Genomic DNA, 15,082 nt, shown 5'->3' on the forward strand with positions numbered 1-15,082 from the left:
AAATCCCAGTGCCATTATCATTGGCTTCTCAGTCTGTCGTAATTGTCAGCCACATTCAGAGGGTCCAGTTTGATCCTATGCTCAGTTCAGTCCCAGTCCAGCTAGCTTTGGTGAGCTCCCATTAGTTCATACACACTGTCTCAGTGGGTGAACAAACCCCTCGTGGTCCTGACTTCCTTGGTCATCTTCTCCCTCCTTCTGCTCTTCAACTGGACCTTGGGAGTTCAGTCCAGTGCTCCAATGTGGGTCTCTGTCTCTATCTCCATCTGTCATGGGACAAAGGTTCTATAGAGAGAAACTCAAAACAATCTCATTAAAATTTGGAAGAAGACGAGGTTGTCCATTCTCTCCATATTTATCCAATATAGTTCTTGAGGTCCTAGCTAGACAACAAAAGAAGAGTAGGAGGATACAAATTAGAAAAGTAGAAGTCAAACTCTCACTATTTGCTGATGTGATAATTTACATGAATGATCTTAGTAATCAGAGAAATGCAAATCAAAACAACTCTCAGATTCCATCTTACACCTGTAAGAATGGCCAAGATCAAAAATGCTGGTGACAACTTATGCTGAACACGTTGTAGGGTAAAGGGAACACTACTTCATTGCTGGTGGGAGTGCAAATGGGTACATCCCCTTTGGATATCAGTATGGTTATTTCTCAGAAAATTAGGAAACAACCTTCCTCAAGACTCAGAAATACCACTTTGGGGTATATGCTCAATGTTACCAAAAGAATGTGTGCTCAACTATGTTTATAGCTGCAACGTTTTTCATAACCAGAACCTGGAAACAACTTAAATGCCCCTCAACCGAAGAATGGATAAGGAAAATATTGTATATTTACCCAATGGTATACTACACAGCAGAAAAAAATGACAACTTGAAATTTGTAGGCAAAAGGATGGATCTAGAAAACATCATATTGACTAAGGTAACCAAGACCTAGAAAGACAAATGCCATATGCACTCACTTATAAGTGAATTTTAGAGAAAAAGTAAAGAAAACCAGCCTACAATTCACAGTTCCAGAGAACCTAAACAACAATGAGGACCCTAAGGGAGACATACATGGATCTAATCTTCTTGGGAATTAGAAAAAGATTAGCTCTCCTGAGTAAATTGGGAGCATGGGGAGCATGGGAGAGGGTAGAATGGGAGGGGAGAGGAAGAGAGGTGAGTAGAGAAAAATGTATAGCTCAATAAAATCAATAAAAACAGAAAACCTTGAAAAAAATAAAAAAAATCCCATAATACTATGAGAATAGCACATAACTCTGCCTTTTGGAAGAATTATAAGACTTTGTTTCACCTTACTTAATTTTTCTGATTTTTTACCTTCCTTTCCTGATTTATTTGCATCAGTATAAAATGTACGGGCTCCAGTTATTGGTGTGTCGTGTTACAATTTGGAGAAGAATCCAAGTAGTTTTCTTTATAAGGCTAATTCTATTGCTTTTGGGATAATTGCTATAAATTTCTCCCAGTAAATTAGCACAAGCTCTTTGCCGGGGTTCACTGTCATCCCATAACTTTTTAATTCCATCACGAGTAAAAGGCACTATAATCTCTGATGGTTCTATAACTGCTAGTTAATGAAGTCTCAGTTTTCCTTTTATAATTAATTCAGAAATGACTGCACTAACAAGACTTAACAATGGCAATGTCAATAGACATGCTAACAAGGAAGAGGGGAAATCCCATAGCAGTCTTCCCCAGTCAAAGAACAACAACTAACAACTGCAGAGAAAGGCAGAATAAGACTCTCCCAGGGATTAGCCCCATAACTGGTTATCCAATAGAAAGCTGACAACTCTGAAACCATATATTCACAAACATCAAAATGGATTCAACAGATTGTATTTGTGTATTTGTCCATGTAAATATGTGAAAAATATATAAAATATAATATATACTATATATAAAATACTAATAACAAAAGATAGCTATCAATATAAAAAGGGGTACTTGGGAGGCCCAAGAAAGAAAGATAAAAGGGGAGTGATTTTTTTAATTAAAAATAAAAATATGAAACACTAACTCTAAACAGAAGTTAGATAGAACAGCAGTTAGGGCCAGCTAGATCACAGCTCTTAGCTTTAGAGTATCTGGATGCTTGGCATCCAAAAAGTTTGAATCTCCTATTCTAAAGAAAAGAATACTTTTTGTGTCTGAGAACATGATGCCTGACCACTGTTTTGCCTTCATTTTTCTGCCTGTAAGGCATATGTTGCTTAAGAATCTGCCTTCTGAGGACAGTGCAGACATCTTCAGTGGTGGTCACTGAGCAAAGACTTTCTGGTGAAGAGTCATGAATTCAGTTGCAGTAGGTCTTGGATCTGAACTATTCTCAGAGTGATCACAATATATTGTTCTAATAAGTTAAACTGCCATTAAGGGATTTTGTTTGATAGTTGAGTAGCTCCTAGGATGACAGCTCTTTTTTTCCAGGTTGTCAATCACAAGCAGAAAGTCTCTATAGCTTTTTCATGACCAGCTTCTAGGGACTCTACAATTTAAACAAGAAAGAGGAGAAAAAATTATAAGCGTTTACAATAAAAGTGCTAACAAAATTCCAAAGTAAAATTAATATTCTAAAGTGTTTACAATAAAAGTTCTAACAAAATTCCAAAGTAAAATTAATATTCTAAAGTGTGCTTAATGCTTGTAAACACTCAGAATGCTTAAAAACGACAAAGCCCAGTCCTCATAGAATTGAGTCTCTTTGACTTATCCAACATAGGACTGTAACAAAGAGTCCTCAAACCTCAGTGTTTCATGGAAATTCTGTACAGTCCCTTCTTGGAAGAGTAGAAGAAACTCTTTTTTCCTGTCTTTGGGAGGTGGGCACAGTGAGTGCCTTAATGTGTTTAGGTTACAAAACATTTTCTCTGATAAGCTTTGATGTGTTTTTCTTGTCAATGCTTGGACATGGGGTCACTTTATCGTTCCAAATGCTTAATTTTTCTGATTAGAGCAGCAGGTCTATCCTATGTCTCTCAGCATTGCATTATGAAAGCATGCCATTTGTTAACTAATGTCATAAACTAGGAAGTTTAAACCTTGTTAAGAATTTTACTTCACATCATTTGTATAGGGTGATATGTTGGTCTTTGAACTTTGTTCTTTTGCGGGTACACTGCATTTTGCAGTTACAAGGAAAGTGTCAATCACTTTATACTTATCTCAAAAGCAATCTTATAAGAATCATAAATCTAGCCGGGTGGTGGTGGCGCACACCTTTAATCCCAGCACCCAGGAGGCAGAAGCAGGCAGTTCTCTGTGAGTTCCAGGCCAGCCTGGTCTACAAGAGCTAGTTCCAGGAACCTCAAAGCTATGGAGAAACCCTGTCTCGAAAAACTAAAAAAAAAAAAAAAAATCATAAATCTAAACTTTTGTATATAAAAAGAACCAGTAGGGCAGCGCTTGCGTGTTCAGTGACCTTTCCCAGGCTTGTGGAAATCTGGTGTGGCCTGTGGCCTTGGTCCCGCTGAGATGCTTCAAAGCCTTATTAAGAATGTCTGGGTCCCCATGAAACCCTACTATACCCAGGTTTACCAGGAAATTTGGGTAGGAATGGGGTTGATGACCTTCATCCTTTATAAAATCAGGAGTGCTGATAAAAGAAGTAAAGCTTTGAAAGGCTCCAGTCCTGCACTTGCCCATGGTCATCACTAACGGCTCCGAGTCCACTCAAGATGAATCCTGTCGGCTAAACTTAAGCAAGCTGTGTTAGATGGGAACATGGAACATCGCTGTACACTTCCCTAAGTACCATTTACAATGTGGCATTAATAAATGTGTCTGATCAGCCAAAAAAAAAAAGAACCAGTAGGCACTATATTAAATCCTCAGATTGCCAAAGTTTTGTTTTAGCTATGATGTACTCTGCAACCTGTGAACACATTTCCCAATATTAAGAAGAATTTAAACTAGCTAGGCTACTGTGACTCAATCAGTTTTATTAATGTTAACCTAAGCCACAGTTTACCTGTTTCCTCAATAGAAACTCATGTGTTCTAGCTATGTGACACTTCCTTATTTTATTTTAATTCTCTGCATCCGCTTCTTCATCAGAGGCCTAGATGAATTTTACCCATGTTAATTTTCCCACCAAACTAACCTCTATCATAATTTCTTACTATATGTACTAAAAACCCTCAATCATCAAAATTCTATTGAAAATAGCACTATTCTTGTATAAAATCATGGTTTCCGTTAAACTGTACAACTTAGGAGAAAATCGTTCATAGCAATCTACAGGTAAAAACATCCAGTAGAATGGGATATTTCAAAGAGATGATCATGCTGCATTAAGGGTAGTGGGAATCTCCCCATGCCCATTTATATAATTTCAGATACCAAGAAAAGTGGCAATGGCAAACATGCAAAGATACACATGAGCAAGAAACATTCTGGGGCCAAGGATCCTAGGGTTTTATCTATTCGAGATTCATCCCTCAGGGTTTTGTTTCCTGGTGGGCCATATCCCTAAAGTCAATTGCCATTTGCTGCTCCCCTGACATGACCACTGACATGTCCCTAAAATCTCATATTACTATTAATACAAAATAATATCCAATCTTTTAAAAATTTTTATTGAGCTATATATTTTTCTCCATTTCCCTGCATTCATCTCCTCTTCCCATCTGTCCTCTCCTATGATCAGCATGCTCACAATTTATTTAGGAGATTTTGTATTTTTCTACTTCCCATGTAGAATTGAACCACGTAAGTCTCTCTTAGGGTCCTCTTTGTTATCTAGGTTCTCTGGGGTTGTGAATTGTTGTGAAATGCTTTATGCCTAAAGGCCACTTATGTACATATGGTATTTGTCTTTCTGGGTCTGGGTTACGTCAGTCAATATGATGTTTTCTAGATTCATTCATTTGCCTGCGAATTTCAAGATATCATTACTTTTTTTCTGCTGTGTAGCACTCTATTGTGTGAATGTACCACATTTTCTTTATCTATTCTTCAGTCGAGGTGCATTTAGGTTGTTTCCAGGTTCTGGCTATGACATACAATGCTGTTATAAACATAGTTGAGCACATGTCCTTGTAGTATGATTGAGCATGCTTTGGGTACATACCTAAAAGTGATATTACGGGGTCTTGAGGTAGGTTGTTTCCTAATCTTCTGAGAGTTCCATCTGGACGGGCGTCCCTGTTTAGGTGCTGAGGAGCTCCATCTGGATGGGCATCCATATTTCGGTGCTGAGGAGTTCCATATGGACAGGAACAGTTCCTGCTTCTACACTGAAGAGTTACACCCAGAGAGTCAATCACAGCAAAGACTGGACCAAGACACCAGGTCTCTTCTGGCTCCATTTGAAGGAAGAGATGGGAAGGCACCAATGCAAGAATTCCTCCAACAACCTGAAAGTCAACATGACATCACCAGAATCCAGGGATCCCAAAATAAGAAGAATTGTACACCCTACTCCAGAAGAATTAGAAGAAATCGACTCAAAAGTGAATTATATGAAAATAATAGAGGACCCTAAACAGGAGGTGAAAAACTGCCATAAACAATTAGAGATTACAAACAAAAAGGTAGAGGAAATGAATAAATCGCTCAAAGATACCCAAGAAAACCAAGAGAAACAAGAAAAAGCAATCAAACAGGTAAGGGAAGCGGTTCAAGACTTGAAGAATGAAATGGAAGTAATGAAGAAAACACAAACCGAGGGAAAGATGGAGATAGGAAATTTGGGTAACGAACAGGAACTACAGAGACAAGTACTACCAACAGATTACAAGAGATAGAAGAAAGAATGTCAGACACTGAAGATATCATAGAGAAAATAAAAACACTGATCAAAGAAAACAGCAAAGCCAACAAATTCTCATCACAAAACATTCAGGAATTATGGGACACAATAAAAAGACCAAACCTAAGAATAATAGGGGTATTCCTTTGATCCAGTCTGTTTGGTGTTCTGTATGCTTCTTGAATATTCAAAGGAATATCTTTCTTTATGTTGGGAAAGTTTTCTTCCATAATTTTGTTCAAAATATTTTCTGGGCCTTTGAGCTGTGACTCTTCTCCTTCTTCTATTCCTATTATTCTTAGATTTGGTCTTTTTATTGTGTCCCATAATTCCTGAATGTTTTGTGATGAGAATTTGTTGGCTTTGCAGTTTTCTTTGATCAGAGCGTTTATTTTCTCTATGGTGTCCTAAGAATCCGAGATTCTTTCTTCTATTTCTTGTATTCTATTGATTATGCTTGTTTCTGTAGGCTCTGCTCTTTGACCTAGATTTTCCATATCCAGCTGGTCCTCAGTTTGTGTTTTCTTCCTTGCTTCCATTTCAGTTTTCAATCCTTGAACTGTTTCCATTACCTGTTTGATCGTTCTTTCTTGGTTTCCCAGAGTATTATATACATATTTACTCATTTCTTCAAATTTTTGGTTATACTTCTCATCCATTTCTATAAGGGATCCTACTGCACTCACTGGCTTTGTGGGAGCCTAGGCCGTTTGGATGCTCAACTTACTAGACCTGGATGGAGGTGGGGGTTCCTTGGACTTCCCACAGGACAGGGAACCCTGATTGCTTTTCGGGCTGAGGGGGGGGGCTTAATTGTGGGAGGGGGAGGGAAATGGGAGGCGGTGGCGGGGAAGAGACAGAAATTTTTAATAAATAAATAAATTTAAAAAAAAAGAATAATAGGGGTAGAAGAAGGAGAAGAAGTACAGCTCAACGGTCCAGAAAATATATTTAATAAAATTATAGAAGAAAACTTTCCCAACCTAAAGAAACATATTCCTTTGAAGGTTCAAGAAGCATACAGAACACTGAATAGACTGGACAAAAAAAAATCTCCTCACCATATAATAATCAAAACACAAAACATACAGAATAAAGAAAGAATATTAAGAGCTGCAAGGGAAAAAGTTCAAGTTACTTATAAAGGTAAACCTATCAGACTTACACCTGCCTTCTCTATAGAAATCATGAAAGCCAGAAGGTCCTGGATAGATGTACTGCAAAAACTAAGAGACCATGGATGCAAGCCCAGACTACTATATCCAGCCAAGCTTTCGTTCACTATAAATGGAGAAAACAAAATTTTCCAGAATAAAAACAAATTTAAACAATACGTAGCTACAAATCCAGCCTTACAGAAAGTAATAGAAGGAAAATCACAACCCAAGGAGTCCAACAATGCCCACAATAACTCAGACATCTAATGACCCTTCACCAGCACAACTCGAAGAAGGGAAACACACAAATTCTACTACCAAAAAAAAAAAAAAGAAAGAAAAGAAAAGAAAAAATGACTGGAGTTAACAACCATTTGGTCATCAATATCACTTAATATCAATGGACTCAACTCAGCTATAAAGAGGCACAAGCTAAAACATTGGATACAAAAAAAGGATCAAACATTCTGCTGTTTACAAGAAACACACCTCAACCACAAAGACAGACATCTACTCAGAGTAAAGGGCTGGGAAAAGGTTTATCAAGCAAATGGACCTAAGAAACAAGCAGGTGTGGCCATACTAATTTCTAACAAAGTTGACTTCAAACTCAAATCAATCAGAAGAGATGGAGAGGGAAATTTTATACTCATAACAGGAACAATTCATCAGGACAAAGTCTCAATCCTGAATATCTATGCCCCTAATATAAAAGCACCCACGTACGTAAAAGAAACATTACTAAAACTCAAGGCAGTCATCAAACCACACACACTAATAGTAGGAGACTTTAACACTCCTCTCTCACCAATGGACAGGTCAATCAGACAGAAACCTAACAGAGAAATTAGAGAATTAATGGAGGTAATGAAGCAAATGGACTTAACAGACATCTATAGATCATTCCACCCAAATAGGAAAGAATATACCTTCTTCTTTGCAGCTCATGGAACCTTCTCGAAAATTGACCACATACTCGGTAACAAAGCAAACTTCCACAGTTACAAAAAAATATTAGTAACCACCTGTGTCTTATCGGATCACCATGGATTAAAGTTAGAATTCAACAACAATGCTACCCCCAGAAAGCCTACAAACTCATGGAAACTGGACAGTCAACTACTGAACCACACCTGGATCAAGGAAAAAATAAAGAAAGAAATTAAAGTCTTCCTTGAATTCAATGAAAATAAAGACTCAACATACTCAAACCTATGGGACACTATGAAAGCAGTGCTAAGAGGAAAATTCATAGCACTAAGTGCCCACTTAAAGAAAACAGATAAAGTACACATTGGAGACTTAACAGCCCACCTGAAAGCTCTAGAAAAAAAGAGAAGCAGACTCACCTAGGAGGAGTAGAAGACTGGAAATAATCAAACTAAGGGCTGAAATCAGCAAAATAGAAACACAGAAAACAATCCAAAGAATCAATGAAACAAAAAGCTGGCTCTTGGAGAAAATCAACAAGATTGATAAACCCCTATCCAACCTAATCAAACGGTGGAGAGAGAATACACAAATTAACAAGATCAGAAATGAAATGGGAGACATAACCACAGACACAGAGGAAATTCAGAAAATCATTAGATCTTACTACAAAAGCCTGTATGCCACAAAATTGGAAAATGTTAAAAAAATGGACACTTTTTTAGATAAGTACTATATACCTAAGTTAGACCAGGACCAGGTGAACAATCTAAATAGATCTGTTAGTCGCGGAGAATTAGAAGTTGTTGTAAAAAAAACCTCCCTACCAAAAAAAGCCCAGGTCCAGACGGTTTCAATGCAGAATTGTTCATAGTTTTTACTAAATTTGTCAGGCTTCTAATTGGGAAGGTGAAAGTTAACAGAATCGACATTTATTTAACATTATGTCTTTTTCAAGCATTATCTGATAGTTTTATAACAAATTTAACCATTTATTACTCCTCAATTCTGATGTAATTGACCTCTGATTTCAACAGCAATATATGGGGGCCAAAGTCAATGAAGATATAGAGACAAAAAGGTTGGCTCATTCATTTCTTCATGACTCTTGATCAAATAGTGCCCAGGGGACAACAGGCCACCTCTCAAGCCTTCTACCTCTCTGAAAGTCTCCCATTTTCTTCATCCAAGTAGGCTATAGAGGGGCAGATGTTGGACTCTAGCAGGGTATAGTCTAAAAAATTACTTTTATTCTCAAAACACAAATAGGAAAATACCCAAAAAGAGCATGATTAACTTTTCATCCTCTACATTCTACTGTGGTTTGAGATCTCATGATCTCAGGCAAGTTCATCTGCTACCTCCTTGAACCCTCACATACCACACCCTGTATATCAAAATCTTGGAACTTTGGTCCCCAAGACTCTGGATAGGAGCCCAGATGTATTGGTCCATCTTCTCATTATGTACCCCTATCTCTCAGACTACATAAAGTGTGTTTCTTCATTCTGAAGATGGAGAAACACATATTAAGAAATACTTGATAATTGTAACTCCTCAAGGTTGTAAACTCTACCTGCTCATGTTCTGTAAGAACTGTGTATTAAATGACTGTTACTCTCCTTGGATATAAACTTCCCGGCAAGTCCCTGTATGGTCATAATGGATCAAAAGAAGACAAAGCATTTAATTAATATACTGAGATTGACAAATACTAAATAAAGTATTTTTTATTTATTTTCAGAATGGGACAGAGTTTTCTTTGTTTGGTTTTTATTTCGTTCAAATTTTGTAGCAATTCCAGGCTTAATTGCTACTGAACAGAAGTGACAAATTTCAGTCATTGTCATGTGAGTGGCCTCCTACAGCACTGTCCATTGGCCATCACACAGGGTGTCCAAGAAAAGTCATCATATATTAATATTCACCAGAAAACTGAAAAGCTAGCGTGGCCAGGAAAACTGCAATGACCAAAAAAGCATTTCATACTGCATTTGATTATTCTGTTTCTGGAAGGAGTCATTTCTATGATTCTCCTATTAGTTTGGAAGTATATATTTTTCATTGTTTTTAGGTAAGGCATAGAGACAGACTTTCTTACTTTCATAAACAATTTTTTCCAACTGCAAATAAAATAGTAGTAAAGTAGTTCTCCTTTTCCTGAAACTCCACAGGAAATGTAGCATCAGATGATAAAACATGAATCAATCAAAGAAGCAAAGGAACAAACTCTTCTTCAGGTATAATTTCTCAATAAAAAAAAAGTCTATCTGTCTTGAAATGAAGAAGTCAAGCTACATATTCTGTGAGAACATGTGACTTGAGGACATAAAATTACTACTAAGAATCACATTTTGATTTAAATCAATTAATTCTTTGTTAACTGCCTACAACATATAACATAAGGGATTTGACTCAGAAGTAGAAATAAAGATAAAATCCCATATCCAAGGAGATGCATGTAAAGAATCTCCATACAGTAACAATCACACAATGGAGAAAAAGGTGCCCCCATTGGAAATTGTAATGGCAAAATATGAGTTCTGATATAATATTAGTATGTACCAGTAAAATAGTAATATGATATTAGTTCAGGAGATCAAACTAAGGACTATAATTTACAAGTCAAATGCCTCCCTAAGCTTTTCTAAGTCTTAAATGTCTTTTCTATCATTTCCTAATCCTCTGAATTGACTTATCTCCATCTCAGGACATCAGTGTCAACTGTGTTACTGAACACATAACCCAGCAGCTCTCAAAATGGGAATGTTTAGCTTCTGATTGAAATCACAGCAGGAAACAAGGGAAGTTTTTCAAACTATTAAAAAAACATTGGGTTTCCTGAACACAGTGAATAACTTCATAAGCAGGCTATGTCATGGACTACAGGTTGATGGTCATGCTTTTAATATGATCAGGAATTAAACAGGCACTGAAAAAATGGCATGACATTGATATTGGAAATGTTTCAGTGGATTTCTTAAAATACCCAGAGTACATATGCACAGGGCATGCAGATTCAGAAGAGTGAAGGGAAAATGGAGACTCAGCAGTGATGACGGCTGGCGCAGCATACTCCATGAAATTATACAGACCTTCACGTACAGATCAAGGTGACCCTCAGGCTTCTCACCCTGTTGCTGTAATGTCAGAACTCTGAACAGACTAAAGGAATTCCAGAAGTTCTTTTTCCTAATTCTGGGCTCAGATTGCCTTTGCTCTCTTTATCTTTATTGAGACAACTTTAAAAGCAAAAAAAAAAAATTGAAAATAAATGCAACAAAGCATATTACCAAAGTTATTTCCATTGCCCCAACTGCATATCACAGATTTCTGTTTAAGCCATCAAGGACTTTCATATCCTCTGGGTTTAACTGAAATTCAAACACCTACCACACAGATAGAAAAATATTTTACGTATGTAGACTGTATGTTTGCCAGTGTGCACATTGTAGATGCAAAAGACAGAGCCAACTGTGAAGACAAACTGCTTGAAAATTTTCAACTCCCACAAAATACAAAGATATTCAACCAAACACTCAAGTGAGAATGAATGCCATGAACGGCATCACTCAAAACCCCTCCACATATTGAATCCATCCACAATATACAAGTAAGGGAGATTTGAGTGGAAAGAATAGAGAAAAAAAATCTGATGTAATTCAAAAAAGAAAACAGCATTGCTTAGACAATTTAAACCAGGAGTACAATTTTCTAAATGGGTAATGTAATTCATTAATCATCATTTATATAGTTTTTCTTCCCATGTAAAAAAAAGAATAGTTAAAATATGAAAACATTATTTTGAATACAATTTCAATGGACATTCTAATATTAACAATGTCGTATTCAAAAGAACTAAGGACTGGTTTCCAGAAGGTCATCTTTTATACAGTTTTGTCAGTTTAATCAGCAGGATATTTTATAATTGGTAACATTGAAAATATGAGTCCATAAATCACTAGTATTGATCTAAAAGTTAATATAAGAAATAATGAAAAAGAAAATAAAAAATTTCAATCAAATACTAACTGATGAATTTAAGTGATAGACATGGATTGTAAAACTCTTTAAATCTCTGTACTTGAAACACATCAGGATGCCTTATGATAAAACTGGAAGACTAAGATAGGCTGAGGAAAAGGCCACCAAAAATATGGAGACAGGAAAGATAGCCTGGGCAGAAGGATCCACAGCAAGGCCCATAAGGGAGTTGTTGAATAGAAAGCACAGTAGGACAAGCTGGGGGTGCATCCCAGTGGTAAATGCATGAACCAACACCTGGATTTGATCCTCGGCACTGTAAAAAATTAACAGGCAGCAATCTCTTGGGAACATGGAGAGATTAGACAAGAAAGAGGTGAGTCTAGAGAAAAGGTCAGAAATAAGAATTCCCACATCATTTCAGGGTACTTATCCAGTCAATCAACTGAAAATCATGCTGGAAAGATCATGCAAATACCGTTCTGCAGGAAAAGAGGTCCTGTGTGAGTGAGTCTGTGAACACACCAGAAATCTGCCAATTTGTCAAGTGTTCATAGTTATTGGGCACTTTGTCCAAGAACCACCAATTTAAGGAACACTTCTACAAGCCATGGTAAGCCTTTTTGGGGTTTATTTATATAAGTATAAGACTTGTGTTTTAGGCTGGGATTTAGTTCACTTGGTAAAACATTTGCCTGTCATGCCTAAGGTCTTGAGTTTCACTCTCGGTGAAGCTAAAAATTATATTAAAACCAAATGTAAATCAGAGGGATGTTGAAGGAAAATGGAAAGAAATGAGAGGAGGGAAAATAAAGAGTAATGGGAAAAATATGATCAACATACATTACGAATATGGGAAAGTCATAATTCATACAATAAAAAATTCTTAGCCAGAAGGTGGAGACAAAATCCTGTAATTCCAGCACTCGGGAGACAGAGGCAGGCAGATCTATGTGAGTTTGAGTGCAGTCTGTCCTACAGCGCTAGTTCCGGGGGGGAAAAAAGGAAAAGAAACTGGGTGGCGGATCAGGTCTTTAATCCCAGCACTAAGGAGAGAGAGACAGGTGAATCTCTGTGAGCTCAAGACCAGTCTGATCTAGAAAGCAAGTTCTAAGATAACCTTGAAATTATGTCGCAAAAAGCCCCCCAAAAGCCATTAAAGCATTATTTAAAAAGACCTATAATATGTATTTTTATCAATAAAGCATATAGTATATACAAAATACCCAGAGTGAAAACTATAAAAGTGCAATATGTAAAAGCTCATCTAAATAATAGAAAATTCATATTATTATCAAGAATTAGACATTACATTATTGTCAAAAGATCATGATCTTAAAAGTAACAAAGAGTTTTAAGCAATATTAAACAAATATATAAACACTCCTGTTAGAATCTGGCAAATTGCTACCTTTTATAACAGAAAATTCCACACATATCAAGATGTTTGGAGGCATATGCCATCAGTCCCAGACTTAGAAGATGGAATTAGGAAAATTAGAAATTCAGTGTTATCTTCAGCTGCATAGCAACCTGGACACTAGACTATCTCAGAAAACCAACAAGAGCCACAAAATAAACAAAACCCCCAAACACAACATAAACCAAAGAAAGAAACTCTAGAAAACACCAGTGATCTACAGAGTACACAAAATTAAAATTTGTGTCATTAACTTTTCCCTCTTCCTAATACCATAAGGTAGCAGAAGTAGTTTATGAATGCCACCATCATGACTGAACTTCCTGACATAAAAATATATTTATATATTTATTAGAAAACCAAACCTGAGGACTCTCATTGAAAATATAAAATTATGCAATGCAAAAAAATGGTGGTTCTGTAGAGGGTAAAATGCTTTAAATATATATAAAGTACGCTTGCTTAGAAATATAAGGTAAAAAGACTAAATTCAAACAAGTCTTCTGAGTTGGAGAAGTACTACGTATGATAATTTTCTTAAGGTGAGAAAAATCTGCCATCCTACTTATCACCTGTACATTCTCTTTGATCCGTGCCTCATTGAGGCTCCGCAAGGACCACAGTCCCATGCTGCAGCTGATAGAGAAGGGCAATCAAGCTGGAGTTCACTTGTATTTTTTGTTATAGAATCAAGAACTGGATCATCCAGAGGAACAGGAGTGTTCGGATCTATCCTAGCATAACAGTGGAGAGAGAATGAATTCCTCAATCTGCGTATTTGGCTTGTTATGAACTTTGGAAACCATGGTTTCCCAAATGTGGATCTGATGCCTGCAACTATATTACCATTTTTAATTCTCCCCAAAGTGAAAATTTTCTCTGTCTGTAGTTCATTTAAATACATTTCGTAAGATTGAAATTATTCCATCAATTTTTCCAGAGGCTTCATTTCTAATGTCCATATTACCAGTGTTTATCCAAGTGGATGCCCAGAGCAAGCATAACAATGTCTTTTGGCTTGCAGAAATCCAGAACTTTGCTCTGATTGAGATAAGGATGATATTCTACCTGCAGAGGGATGCTGGAGAGATGTTGTTATATAAAACTTTATAATATTACAAAGAAAATAGTTTTAAATAAAATAAGTAAAGAAGAAAATCCTATGTAACATGAAATATGAGTTTGAATATGTTTGTAGGGCCCTGGTCTCCCTTATTCCTGTGGTGCATTTATGGGGACAGTTTATGATCAACTAACTAAGCTTCCTGTGTGTTTCTGTGCTATGCCTGCCCCAGCTGGTGGTTAGCTGCAGGGCATTTGGCTGATCTCCTTTCGAATGACCCTGGTCTCTCTGTGTCTTCTTTTCAATCTCCAGGCCCTTGCCCGACTCACGTTCGGTACAGTGGCGCGCGAACTGTACCGAGTGTGTAACACCAAATCGGGTGTTACATATGTTAACACTAATGTGGTGGTTTATGTATGCTATCCCAGAAAATGGCCCATGGAGGCAGAAATTTTCACTAATTCAAAGTCATTCTGTGCTGCAGTCAGAGACCACCTCTCAAAAAACAAAAAGAAAACAAACAAGAGAAATGAATAAAGAAATCTATAGAGTCATGATCATACAGTTTTAATTGACATGTTGATTGTACATATTGATGGTTTTCATAAAGATATATTTTTTGGCAGTAACATCCTGTATTTTGATCCTATTTACCACGATCATTTTATTTTTCCCATTTCTGTAATTTCCATTAAATCCCCAAGATTTTTGTTTTTATATTTTTAATGGTAAGAGTGGGAGAGCTAACCCTAT

General features: G+C 36.7%; 1 protein-coding gene across 1 annotated transcript; it reads left to right on the top strand.

Moving 5' to 3' along the window:
• The first annotated feature begins 3,426 nt into the window (after positions 1–3,426).
• LOC121432721 (ATP synthase subunit ATP5MJ, mitochondrial) lies at positions 3,427–3,827 on the top strand. Its single transcript, XM_041630871.1, has one exon. The coding sequence runs from the start codon at positions 3,498–3,500 to the stop codon at positions 3,678–3,680; it is 183 nt and encodes a 60-aa protein (XP_041486805.1). The 5' UTR covers positions 3,427–3,497; the 3' UTR covers positions 3,681–3,827.
• The last annotated feature ends 11,255 nt before the right edge of the window (positions 3,828–15,082 follow it).

This window comes from Microtus oregoni, unplaced genomic scaffold (genome assembly GCF_018167655.1).
Source record: "Microtus oregoni isolate MIOR12 unplaced genomic scaffold, Mior012 000035F_ref0000213, whole genome shotgun sequence".
NCBI classification, from domain to species: Eukaryota; Metazoa; Chordata; class Mammalia; order Rodentia; family Cricetidae; genus Microtus; species Microtus oregoni.

What these genes read in the sequence shown, in the direction of transcription:
- LOC121432721 (XM_041630871.1), top strand. Translation starts at nt 3,498, where the DNA reads ATGCTTCAAAGCCTTATTAAGAATGTCTGGGTCCCCATGAAACCCTAC.